At 36.8% G+C, this 14,129-nt stretch overlaps 1 protein-coding gene across 2 annotated transcripts in view; it reads right to left on the reverse strand.

Moving 5' to 3' along the window:
* The window catches only part of LRP1B (LDL receptor related protein 1B), a 1,349,043-nt gene that overhangs the window by 560,897 nt on the left and 774,017 nt on the right, over positions 1-14,129 (reverse strand). For both annotated transcript variants that reach the window (XM_075933312.1, XM_075933313.1), the window contains 3 exons: positions 13,543-13,723; positions 4,690-4,909; positions 488-677 (listed from right to left, as the gene is read on the reverse strand). In XM_075933312.1, the coding sequence (XP_075789427.1) occupies positions 488-677; positions 4,690-4,909; positions 13,543-13,723 (591 nt within the window). The remainder of the gene's footprint in view (positions 1-487; positions 678-4,689; positions 4,910-13,542; positions 13,724-14,129) is intronic.

Genomic DNA, 14,129 nt, shown 5'->3' on the forward strand with positions numbered 1-14,129 from the left:
ACTGAAATATGCTGTGATGGAAATGATGAAAATCAAGGTAAAGAAGGCAATTACAAAGGAAAAAAGAACATGTTTCTGGTCTTGCTGGCCATAGAAAAAAAGCAGGTACAATCATATCTTTAATATGATTGAGCAAAAAAGTATATAATATGCACTGTATTTCAAGATTCCTTTCACACGTATGGGAAAACTGTTAATCCAGAAAGACTGTGTGAATACAATCCAATAACTGCAGTTAGGTATGGTAATTGTGGGTCAATATAGTTGCCAGATTGAAGCAAGCAGATGATCAATTTTAAAATCCTATAAAGAGTTGCAACCTTATGAAATATCTTTATAGCACCCTACTTTTTATATCACATCCATATTTTCACTGGCTTTGTACATAGTTTCCTCCAAACACTGAGGAAGTATAAGAAAAAATATTCAGTATACATAAGTATTGTTTTGCATGAAACTTTGTCAAAAAGTCACATTTTGTCAATACCTTGCTGCTTGTGGCGATCATAAATCTGAAGCCCAAATAAAGGAGGTCTCTCACTTCTTAACAGTGTTACATTCCTCCTCGTCAGATCCAATTGAAAAATAGAGCCATTCATGTAATCTGTCCAAAAAATATAATTTCCATGATGTGATAGCCCAAAAGGATGATTCAGCTCCTTTCCATTGTAGACTACCTGTAATTAAATAACATGAACTGAGTACAGAATTAAAATATTTTAGTATGCATGTCAAAGTTGGGGGAAAAAAGACAGAGAGCTCAGAAATGAGCAAATCTGTCCACACATATAAAGATTTCATTCATAACATAGAGCACAAAGTCTGATTCCAAATGACTCAATGTCCCAATATTCCAAATATCAGAGGTGTAGCCGTATTAGTCTGGATCTGCAAAAGCGACAAGGAGTCCTGTAGCACCTTATAGACTAACATATGAATGAGAACATAAGCTTTCATGGGCAAAGACCCACTTCATCAGATGCATGCGGTGGAAATTTCCAGAGGCAGGTATAAATATGCAGGCTAGAGATAACAAGGTTAATTCAGTCAGGGAGAGTGAGGCCCACTTCTAGCAGCTGATGTGGAGGTGTGAACACCAAGAGAAGAGAAACTGCTTTTGTACTTGGCTAGCCATTCACAGTCTTTGTTTAATCCTAAACTGATGGTGTCAAATTTGCAGATGAACTAGAGTTCAACTGCCTCTGGAAATTTCCACCGCATGCATCTGACAAAGTGGGTCTTTGCCCATGAAAGCTTATGCTCCAATGCATCTGTTAGTCTATAAGGTGCCACAGGACTCCTTGTCACTTTTGCAATATTCCAAATGTTTTTCAAACAATTTAATCCACTCTAAATAAGAGTCCCTAGTCTTACAATGCACATATATATGCTTTTTTGTCTTAAGGTTCTTCTGGGTGGACTTTTATTGGTTATATGGACTTTACTGGTTTATCACTTGGCTATTTAACTTTTCCCCATGACCTACTGTCATTACTCACTATTGCTAAACAGAAGTGAATCATTGAAGTTGGAGGAGATTACACATCATGGTCCGTGAAATAAGGCTACCTTTTAAATTAAATGCAACTTCCATGAATACCTGCAACTTGCCTTGTCATTGGAGTTATGTGTAACATTCTATCTCCATTACCGAGTCTGTACAGTTGCTCTAAAAACCTACTCCAGTCTTAGGTCAGTCTTGGTGACAAACACAGCTCTTCACATAAGAAAGACTGTCTCACAAAGAAGCAGTTTAAACACTTGTTTTTTCCCCATGTAAAGTTGTGATGATAATGGGAAAAAAGTATTTTGATTTAAATTTCTGCAAAAAAATTTTACTTATGGCAGAAATTCTAATAAAATGTATGGCCAAACCCCAATTTTTTTTTATGTTAATACCTCCACAGTGCCTCATGATAATCATAGCTGGGCTTCCTCAAGCTCCCTTTCTCCATCCCGGGACATTTTCCGTGATGCATCACTGCCTACCATCTTGAAGAAGGAAAGCAGTGCATCATGGAAGTACTTGGCCATCCTGCATCATAGAAAAAGTTAATAGAAATCTGGGCAGACTGACCAATAGAAAAGACTGGAGAGAGAAGCCATTTAAATGACAATTCTCATGTGCAGGATTTCCAGGTAAAAATATTTTGATTTTCAGGAATTCCTTTTTACAACAAAAAAAACCTATTTTTTTTTTTTTTACAAAAAAGCAGTTTCAACAGATAACTTTTAACCATCTCTACTGGAGAATCTATGTAATCTTCTTTAACAACTATAATTTCCCACTGTTCTGACACACAAAGAAACTTGTAACTCTGCTAAATATACACTTCCTCTAATTCTAAATTTGATCAATAATCTGTCATATTTAACAGTAAAATACTTAATACCAGAAACAAAAGTAAGTGTATCTGGTAACTAACAATGGAAATTTAAGAACCAAACATTTCACCCAACTCTCTTGATTATATCAATATCACTTTTAACAAGAGTAAGAGGGATTTTTGAATGCAGCCAAGCTATGCTTAGAACAAGGCCTGCAGAGGGAGATTCTGCTTTCTGTTCTCCCAAAGTAGGTATTGAGAAGAAGACAAATAAGGCCTCAGTAAAAGTTAGAGCAACCACAAGGGTAATCCAACTCATATTAGCTGCAATGGCTTACTACTAGCTTTTTTCTTAACCTGGGATTGTTAGGATGGAAGGCTATACCTTGCTTTTCCGACCCCCAACATGTCTTTTATGCTGGACCAGGCATGGGAGCGAGAAAAAGCAGAAAAGAGCATACTCCACCTCTGCTGTTGGAGGAAGTCATCAAAGCTGACATGGCATATAGGACAGAGCTGAAGCAAATTATCCACACAAATGTTTTAGAAAGTTGACTGAAAAGGCATCACATAAGCAACACAATGAGGTTGTGCAGGAGGGTGCACCAATGGAGCAATGGAATACAAGTTAATCCCTGCAACTGGGGATATTGATCTGTATATTGATCCCATGTAGGTTACCATGTAGGGTGGAATCAGCACGGGCAGTACAGAAATCACAGTATCTGTGATTGTATGGATACCGTGGCTCTCATAATCTGCTAAAAGGTGCAAAAGAGCTATGTGTTCTATTCCAATCCATAGTCTGAAGCAGTGGCTGTAGCGGGGAATACCCCTACCCAAGTTTTATGGGTTGAATTTAAATTCTTCATTCTTGATCTCCACACCATATCAAAAAGTTATGTATCACCATAAACTGTTAGGCTTTGGAACAGTTTTCCACAAGTGCATGATATTCTCTTGACCATTTAGTTACTTACACTTCCTCCACCAGAAGCTAAAATAACGAAGTACTGATTGTGTCTCCCAACTAGCAAGAAAATGGAAATAGTCGAATTAACAATAATAATACAGAAAAGGGAGAAGTGCTCAATAAATATTCCTGTTCTACATTCTGGGAGAAAACAGATGATTGAGTTTTAGAATAGGGTGTTGCTAAAACACTTGCCATTCCACTAGTATCTCTCAAGTACACTACAGAAAAGCTACTAAAATTAGACATTTTTAAGTCAATAGGTCTTGCAATGGTTTTTTAAGGAGCTTGCTGATCTGTTACTTTAGATTTTTAGTAAGTCTTGGAGGACTGTGGAAGTCAGAGACTTGAAAAAAATCAAATGTTGTGCTAGCTTTTAAAAAGGATAGGCAGGGTAAAGTAGGTAATTACAGGCTTGCCAGCCTGATATTGAATCCTGGAAAGATAATAGAGTGACTGATAAGAGACTCAATAAATAAAGAACTAATAATTAATGTAAATTAACATACATTTATGGAAATAGATCCTGTCAAACTAATTTGATTTTTATGATTTGATTACAAGATTGCATGTGATTATCATGCTAAGACATCTGATTTGGCACCATGTACCGTTTTGATTAAAAATCTAGAATGGTGTAAAATTAACATGGAACACGTTATATGGATTAAAAACTGGTTAACTGATAGGTCTCAAAATGTAACTTTAAATGGAGATGCATCATCAAGCCGGTCTGAAAATTGAAACTAGATAAATTCAGAAGGGGAAATAAGGTATGAATGATGTGGTGAGAGTAATTAGCCACAGGAACAATTTAGCCTGATGGATTCTCAAGAGTTGCCTATCAAGACTGTTTTTTTCTAAAAGATCTGCTCTTGGAAGATTTTTTGGGAAGTTCTATAGTCTGTGCTGCACAAGAGGTCAGACTATCTGATTAGTAGGTGTCTCCTGCGTATTACAACACAGTCTCAAACACTGAGCCTCTCAGTCTATGGAAAGCTGTTTTACCAGGTGAGTCAAATAGAAGGCTCCCACTGGCAAATCCAGAAGAAGCTGTGTTAAATTTGTCTCTATTGGAAGTCTCTCTGTAGCCTGGGGGCTCAATCGCAGCATAGTTCACTGCTACATGGGAAAACTGGATTTTTAAAAAAAGATACCTTTGTATCACTACTTCTGAAGCTAATTAAAATGCCATGCCATGTTCCCTTATAGCAGAGTCTCAACCACACAGTTTTCAATGCAGCTTTTCTCAGGCATCCCACAGGGTCTACTTACAGCAGCCTTGCAGGAGTGGAAGGGGAAAAAAACTTTGAAAAATATTTTTAACAACACAATATGATTTAGTGAAAGGGGAAGCCTATGGACAAAACAGCAGCATATTTCTTTTACCTTTCTGTCAGTTCCATTCAAAAATATTCTTTCAATGTGATCATAATAGGCATCACACCAGTACAATACATTTGTATGATAGTCCAGAGTTAAACCATTTGGCCACAGCATCTTTGATGTCACAAAAATCTGCCTGCTGTAGCCATCCATCCAAGCCTTCTCGATTCTTCCCACACTGTCATCTATTTCATCTTCCTCCCAGTCTGTCCAATACATCCAGCTATGAAATTATAAATAAAAGCATTCAGATATCATTTCAAACACCTGATTTATATTTTAGAAGGCCTTCAACAAAAAGTTTGTAACTTCATACAATGACTATAGTTTGTTTTAGGTTTTTTGCGTGAATAACACCTGCTGATTCCTTCATATGAATAGTAGCATTTGCAACAAAAAAAAATCCATTTGGTTCAGTATCATTAAAATATTATTATATACACACACAGAATATAATCAATTATGTGATTAAAAGTGAGATTACTGATACGAGAAGTCATAATACCATTAATGAGCTGCTACAGACTTTATTTAATCTCAGCAATTATGATTTTTTTTAAACCAGGAATTGGATTGACTTTGTTCTGAAGGGCAGAGCTGTACAGAGATTGTTTGGCCAAGTCTAAATTGTCTTCTTGATGCAAATCACCTGCTTTTCTGTATTGCTGTTTAACACTATTGAAATCCCACTTCGGATGAGTTAACTTTACACAAGTTTAATAATTTAAGGTTAAGTGACCTTGAAGTGTTGAATCCCACTTCTTTCTCATATTAAAAGCAGATGACTGTCTTAAAACAATATGGTGAGTGATTTACACATTATATTTTTTTAAAGAAATAGAAAATGTAGGCTGTTATTGCTGAGTTGTATTCAAAACTAAGTTTCCATCATTTGTACACTTACTGCTGAATTCATCTGCTCTGCAGAAGTCACTAGTTAAATTTCCTATTTTCATTTATGATATTTGAAGGCCATATTTATTTTTCACTTGAATTTTCTTCATCACTTTCTTGGAATACAAGGGCTTGTGTACATTTCTTTAGTCATCTAATATACTTTTCCAATAGCAGAGGCACAAAATATGGTGTATTAATAATCCTTTATTTCCACAGTTAACACAACTCTTTCAACCAAACACTTTTTACTTTTATGAAATAGCATATAGCATATTATTTTCAAACAGTATTTTAGAGTTTTCATTTATATATGTTTTGTTTTAAAACATAGAAAAATATTATCACAGCCTTCTTAATTATTGACTCAACAAATTAGGTTATTTTTGTATGTTGTAAACATTTTCAGTATTACAATATGGACTTGATCTGACAAATTGTTTATCACCCTGAATAGAGGAATTCACTTAGAATCATAGAATAATAGAACTGGAAGGGACCTCGAGAAATCATCAAATCCAGTCCCCCGCCTTCATGGCAGGACCAAGCACTGTCTAGATCATCCCTGATAGATGTCTGTCCAACCTGCTCTTGAATATCTCCAGTGATGGAGATTCCATAACATTCCTAGGCACTTTATTCCTGTGTGTAACCACCGTAACTGTTAGAAAGTTTTCCCTAATGTCTAATCTAAACATCCCTTGCTGCACTTTAAGCCCATTGCTTCTTGTCCTACCATCAGAGGCCAAGGAGAACAATTTTTTCCCTACTCCTTGTAATACCCTTTTAGATACTTGAAAACATCTATTGTGTCCTTTTCTCAGTCTTTTTCTAATATTTGTTGTTGTTCTTCTCTGGACCTTCTCCACTTTCTCTATAACTTTCTTAAAATGTGGTGCCAGAACTGCACACAATACTCCAACTGAGGCAACTGAGTACAGAATAGAGCAGAAGAATTACTTCTTGTGTCTTGTTTTCAACACTCCCTTTAATGCATTCCAGAATCGTGTTTACTTTTTTTTCCAACAGTGTCACACTGTTGACTCATATTTAGCTTGTAGATTTCTATGACCTCTAGATCCCTTTCTGCAGTCCTCCTTCCTAGACAGTCATTTCCCATGCTGTATGTGTGAAACTGACTGTTCCTTTCTAAGTGGAGTACTTTGCATTTGCCCTTATTAAACTTCGCCCTTATTAAACTTACCTCAGACCATTTCTGCACTTACTCATACGCTTAACTTTATCCACATGAGTAGTTTTAATTTCAGTGGGACTTTAAGTGAAGCACTCACTTAAGTGTTTTGCTATGCAGGAATCACGGTGCTCGTCAGTCTGCAGTACCGTGACTTATATCTGCAATTTATTCCTGGAACACAAATTTGGCAAACTAGAAACAATAAAAATAAAGGAAAAATGAAACCCTCTTTCTTCAGAGGGAAAAAAGAGGCACCATGTACATTTCTTGAGAGTTCTTGAGCTTTGAAATCCACTAATGTGAAACTAGCCCAACAAAAGTAGATACATATGAAACTATGTTTTATAAAGTGGCTGCAATTAAAATGTGAACATTTGCCAAAATATAGCAAATAGATCCTACAAGATAGAACCACAGTGGCATAGCAAGGCGGGGCAGAGGGGGCTGTTGTACCCCCCAGCACCACAGTAGGTTGAGCAGAGGGAGAATTGTCATGGCCATGGCCACGGTCACGTCATACCCACCCATGCTGTTGTCCCTGCGCTCACCCTTGTGTAGTACCTGGGGGCAACAGCCTTCTCCCTTGCTATGCCACTGTAGGACTGATAGCACCACCTGTTTTTGAGGCTGCTTGACATTTCTCATTGCAAGACCCTGTTTTTAATTGTAATTTCAACACGTCAAATATTAACAATTTGGACCATTTCCTATCCTGAGTGTCTGTCTCATGTTGACTGTTTTGGGAAAATTTCTGCCATGAATCCAGCTATTTCTCAGGAAAAAGGTTAGGGGAAAGTCCATTTGGCTCATGTTAAAAAAATTCTGTCAATCTTTTTTCTGAAAATCTCAAGTGTTCCCCTGCTTTTAAATAGAATCTTGAAATTTAGCAAGGTGCAGCCTTTGTGTCAGGCATGAGCTATTTTCTGTCCCCATGAAAATCCACCCAAATTTGACCTAACTATGCCTTTAAAACTTGGAAATCATATATGCTCAGGAAAGAGCAAGTAAGTTGCCTGAAATTTCTGCCTGCATTGTGTACGCTCTATGCCAGGGCTGAGCAAGAGTTTCCCTGAAATGACAACTTTGGGCTGCTATGGAACATGCAGAACCTGTACATCTAAAGTGAGAGCAAAGAGACTGTTTCTCATGTGCTCTCTATGCCACTCACACACCATTGGTCCCAGGCAGACAGGAGGAGGAGGCAGCCTGAGCTGCAGGCACATGATAAAAAAGCTTGACCTGAGTGGTTGACAGAGGAAGGGTAAGATTAAAGAGTCTCAGAATAGACTGAGACAGAAAACAAGTGGCGTGAAAGCAACGGATGATAGATCTGATGAGGAACGGGGTGAGGCGAGAGAATCAAGGTTGGCTGAGCAAAGAAGCTGGAAGGTAACACACTGAGATTGGGTGAGGAGCCCAGGGATGGATTTTGGATGAGTAAGTTTGTGGTGATAAAGAATGTAAATGGAGTGCTGGATGCAACTAGAGGTCAGGGTTGGAGCAACAGATTGGATGAGGAATCAGGAGGGGGAGAACTGGGAATGGATGAGCAAGGAAACTGGGACTGGAACATGGAGACTAGAACTTTGGAGAGGCGAGTCTAGAATTTGCTGAAGAAAGAAACTGGGATCGGGATGAGAGGTTTGAAAAGTGGAGAGTAGGACCAGTTAATTGAAAATAATGGGATTAGGATTAACGGGGGTGGGGAGAGGAAGGGGAACAAGACTGGAAAAGGGACAGCAGGGGGTCACACTTCTTGGAATATACAGAAAATTCTGTGCTCATGCCTCCAATTCCTGGAGTGGAATTCAAGATTCCGGTGTCTCATCATTATTCTGCTGTCAGCAAATCTCTGTGAAACCCACTGGCAAGTAAGAGAAGTCTGAATGGTGACTCTAAAGGTCCAGCTCCATTGATGAACTATGTAAGTACAAAAAGATATCACGTGATAGAATTTTTGATTTTTTTAAGCACTTGGATGCTTAAAGAAGCACTTTCGAAAGAAGGCGTTCTTCCTCGTGAAATGAGGTTTACCGCCGTCGAAAGAAAAGCCGCGTTCTTTCGATTTAATTTCGAAAGAACGCGGCTGCAGTCTAGACGCAGGTGAAGTTTTTTCGGAAAAAGGCTACTTTTCCTGAAAAAACCCCTGAGTTTGGACACAGCCAGAGAGAGAGAGAGAGAGAGAGGAAAGAAGAAAAGTTAACCAAGCACTGAAATTAGAAAATGTCAGACTTGAGGTTGCCTGTTGCATATGCATCATGATCCAGTCTCTAATTACACAATCAAATACTACAGTGCAAAGGATGGACCTATCCTGGAAATATACTCAGATTTCAACAGCAAAGGATGTTGTGGCCTGTCAGACAACTCTTTCATTTGCTGCGGAAGTTAGAAGGGGTGCAGTGAATGATGCAAGGTGTTGAAGGAAGAGAAAGGATGATCTCTCAGTTAATGCTGTTCAGTACTGACCAGAACTCCATTCTATCCCTCCCTCAGTAATAGAATTTCTGCCTGATGCTAAGAAAGTCACTCGAAGCAAACTTTTCCCCTATCCTTCTCATTTTGTCAGTGCCTGCCTGGGGTCCTATTTAAAAATGTGCTGGGCACTCATAGCAGCAACTGAAGTCAATGTGCTTTGAACAAATAAAATATTCTAATATGCTAAGTATTGTGAAAAATCAGGTTCTAGGTCAGTGGTGGGCAACTTGCAGCCCATAGGGGTTTTCTGTGTGGCCCATGAGACATTTTGTTTACTGTTACCTATGTACAGGGTTGCCAGATTCTCCAGGTTTTCACCCACATAATTTTTTTTCTTATTGGAATTACAAAAGTGACATGCATTTAAAGTAAGGACACATGAAGTGAGATGTGTACTGATTGCATGCAACATTGTGAGAACATGGGCTTCCTCTGCATCCAGAGTGATGCTATGGTTCAGTCATCTCACACTTCAAATTCTACCTACACAAGTATGGTTAGTAAAACTATCCTATCTCAGGAAATTATCTTGCTTAGGACAATCTTGTAGCCCAATGAGATGAAGGGGGACCACTCAGGTGGTCCAAACATTAGTCTATGTTGCCCCCCCATTGTTCTAGGTCTTTCATATTGGGCACCCAAAATTAGTGGATGCTTTTAATATTAATCGCTCTGTGCATCAGTTAACAATTGGCAAAATGGGGATAATAATATAATATTCTCAGAAATGTATAGTGCAAATAAATTGATTTATGTTTGTTAAGTATTCAAATACGAAAGTGAAGAGCACCACAGAAATATCCTTGAGGAAATTAATATGTTTGTCTTTACAGCAGGTTTTGTATAACATGCAGTAGATAAAGTAGGGGGACACACAAACAAGGAGAAAGTAAGAGTTGCTCAATTACTGATCACTGTCTGCTGAATGAGAAGGGTCTTGCTGAAGAAATAGTATGTGATTATGCAAATAAAGACTACATCATAATACATAAATTTTAAGTGCTTAACATTACAATCTTAATAAGGTTCTTTGAACATAATTTTAATTGTATATAATTACAAGAGAAATTGTGGCATCCAAAGTATCATAACGTGGTAGTCATTGCCAAATGTAATTTCTTTCAATAAGAACTATTGAATATAGGCAAGAAAATTAGCATAGTGGTGGTATTTCTTTGTATTTATACAAAGCACATACAAAGCAGAAAACACCTATATTTTAAAGAGGAAAGCCTAAGAATTTTAGTTCTTTTAAGTCACAACATTACCAGCAGGGTTATGAAGTGTTTAATTAACAAGTATTTTTATCAAACATTTTTAGCATCTTCTAGATTACATTAAATATTTTAAATGGGTCTTTTGTCTTCTGTTTGACCATTTTATTCAACACATGGATAAATATTGATGTATTTTATGTTCATATCACAAATTGATAAGAAAATAATTGAAAAATCTGTCATTGTTTACATATGATAATTTTAATTGCTTTAAAAAATGTCAGAAGTAAGCATCCATTTTCTTGCATCTTTGCTATCTCTTTCAGCTCACAGTACAAAAGGATGTTTTTATGGCTTTAATTTAATGCTAAGAACAAAACCAAATTCAATGCCTTGGGCTTATACTCTTTATTACAAATCTGACTGGAACCACATTCAGTTTCAATATAGAAGCCGTGAAACCTGTACATTGTCTTCCTAGGACTAAAAAAACAACTTACTATTCAATAAATCAATGTAGTCGGCAAACATTTATATGACTTATTAAAAAGCAATTACTTTTTTATTTTAATTTTATGCTTCTGCTTTTTGTAGCTATCTCCCATCATATGACAATAAATGCCCAAAGTAAATGACATTTGTATTAACATGTGTTTTAATTGAACATCAAAATACAGTTATAGCTTCTGCAATGCTTATCTCTAGTCTAATATTCTGAAGATAATTAAAATGCCATAATAAGCCTTATCCCTGAGGAACAACATTTATGAAGGAGTATAACCATGAAAGTGTGTGTTATTTTATTAGAAAAGTTCACTCCAAAATATCCTTTTCCAAACTACACTTCTTCATATAGTATCTTCCTGTGCTACATATTTAACTAATAGAAATCAATGAGCTAGAACATTTGATAAAATAATTTCAGGCATGGGGATGATTTGGGGTCTAATTTACATCACTACTATATGACTTAATTATAAACTTCCTGTAATAGTTTGCCTTCTTCAAAGGGCAAACTTGGGAAATGAAAGATTGGTGATGTAAATAAATCCAAGTGTTAAGAATATAGCAATCAGGCCAGCTAAATGAGAATTATCTACATCAGTCACTCCATAGTAATAAAATAATTTTGCCAATTGGGTTATGGATACACTGAATTTGTATTGCATCAGCTAAGGTCATTTTTGTCATTTTGCCCACTTTTTCTAATTTTGCCAGCAAAGAAAATTATCTGTCTCTTGTGGATGTATAGTAAGATAACAAATTTGAGATTTATGGAAGGGGAGAGGAAAGGTTATATCATATTACAAATTTGGTTGACATATGGCAATTTATTTTTCAAATGTACTATATCCAAATGACATATCCAGATAGTTACAGATGGTATTTATTCAAACTATTATAAGAGTGCTTGGTTGTTTTTGTTGTTGTTGTTTATTCCTAACAACCACTGTGTCCTCTAGAATATAGGGTAATATTAAGATGACATATATTGCAAATGTTATATCTGCTCCTTCAGTAAAAAAAAATTGAAATTTCTGTAATAACGAAGAGGCAGATTATCCTCTTGAGTAAACACAAAAGCATCTCTGCTTGCTACAATAACAGCAGAATAATCATATATTTGCCCAATTTATATCAATTTTATCATTTCCCAACTGTGACATTTACAATCATTTTCCATATAGGATGATGCTAAGGTCAACAATACGATTCAAAGAGGGGTGGTATATTTATACAAATAACAAGAATATATAACGTTATAACAGTTACTGCATACAGAGAGTTTTAGATGGACTACCTCATGCTTCAGGGATTAAGTCAATCTCTAACTAAGAGGAATTATCCCATATTTGATCATTGTGGGGTTCTTGCAACTTCCTTTGAGGCATCTAGTGCTGGCCACTGTTGGAGACAGGATACTAGACTAGATAGACCATGTGCTTGATCCACAGTAGCAATTCTGATATAGTGTCTATGTTCCGGTATAGAACATTAAATATGTAATAAACACTACAAAAACATATGATGAAATTACATTGTACCATTTCATGATAAGTGTCATTCCTTTCAGTAAAGGGGAAATTATATAAAATACCAATTTTCCGTGTTTTGTTTTTTCACTGTGGGCATTCTATAACAATTAAGTATTCTGGAGACTTACCAATAATTATAAGCATAACAAATGAAAAAAAAATGTATTTGTGGATCACTGTAACCAAATCAAGTAAAAAACACTTTTCAGGCATGGTATAGATTAGGGGTGAGCAATAACACAGCAGTGGTCAAAACAAGGTTAGCCTGTTGCAGGCCACTGCTGCTATATTTACCTGCATGGCTGCAGGTAACTGTTGACCACAGATCACCATTCCCAGCCAGAGGGAATGGCAGGAAATGTTGCAAACTGGGATACTGCTTCTCACAGCTCCCATTGGCCAGCTAACAGAAGCTGCAATTGCCAGCATGTGCGACCTGGAAGATAAATATAGTGGTGGAGACCCACCAAGAGCTAACCCTGGTGGACTGGATCAGGCCCGCAGCTAATATTTGTCTACCCATGGTCTAGATGGTGCTTGGTCCTGCTCTTGAGTGCAGAGGACTGGACTTGATGACCAGAAGAGGTCCCTTCAAGTTCTATGATTTCTCCCGGGCTGAAGGTCCTACATAAACTATTACAAACACACATGATATACCAAATGTTCCATTTCAATGAAGCTGGAAACTGTGTAAACCAATCCATGCTGACTTTCACAAACAAGTGTGGATTAAAGTATTTAGAACTGTATTTTGCCCTTGATGCATCTGTGTAATTCCCACAGATGATGATGGGATTTGTACCTGTCAGATTGAGGACATGAAACGGCCTCTGCACTTTTTGGAACGTAGCAGAATACCAGTGAATCAAATGCTTAATGCACAGGTCTGCTAGCTTCTTTAATATGCATAAGTGAGTCCAAATTTCTAAGAGCAGCTGTTCTGGTCAGAGAAAGGGGAATTTGATCATAAATACATTCATATTGGAAACAAATTTAGTCAAATAAAAGTAGTAAAATAAATTAAAAGCCTTCATACCCATTGACAGGATCAACAACAATTCCTCTCGGATGAGACATATTTCCCTCTAACAAAGTTTTCCGACTTTGAGAGGCTTTCTCCAGTCTCGCTACAGTAATTGTTTTTCTGTGACCATCATTTGTCCAGTAAAGATTATTTCCAATCCAGTCCACTGCTATTCCTTCAACATTATCAAGATCTGTAAAAAAAGTTGGAATTACCATTATATGTCAGTGTTCTGTTTCTTTTCAGCTAATCATCAATGGATAAAATACAATAGAAATAAAGTCTGAAATTATTTTCTCATTTGGGGCTAGATTGAATCTTTGCACAAAACTCTCATTAAGGGGAGAAGAACAGATGATTCATCCTAGGGGGAGCCCTGTAAAGCACATTAGACATACATATCTTAGAAAATGAACTAGTACAGTGATACTCAGATTGAGGCAAGGGGCCAACAAGTGGCTCTTTAATATGTTTCCCCACAACTCTTTGCTCTAAACCAATCTATGTTATTAAAAATTAGGATTCTCTGATTAAGTTATAACTCAGTAGTAGGACATTTGGTCATTAAGTTTGCTTTAAGAATAATATATACAAAAATA

The sequence above is a fragment of the Pelodiscus sinensis genome, chromosome 7 (assembly GCF_049634645.1).
Source record: "Pelodiscus sinensis isolate JC-2024 chromosome 7, ASM4963464v1, whole genome shotgun sequence".
Lineage (NCBI taxonomy): Eukaryota > Metazoa > Chordata > Testudines > Trionychidae > Pelodiscus > Pelodiscus sinensis.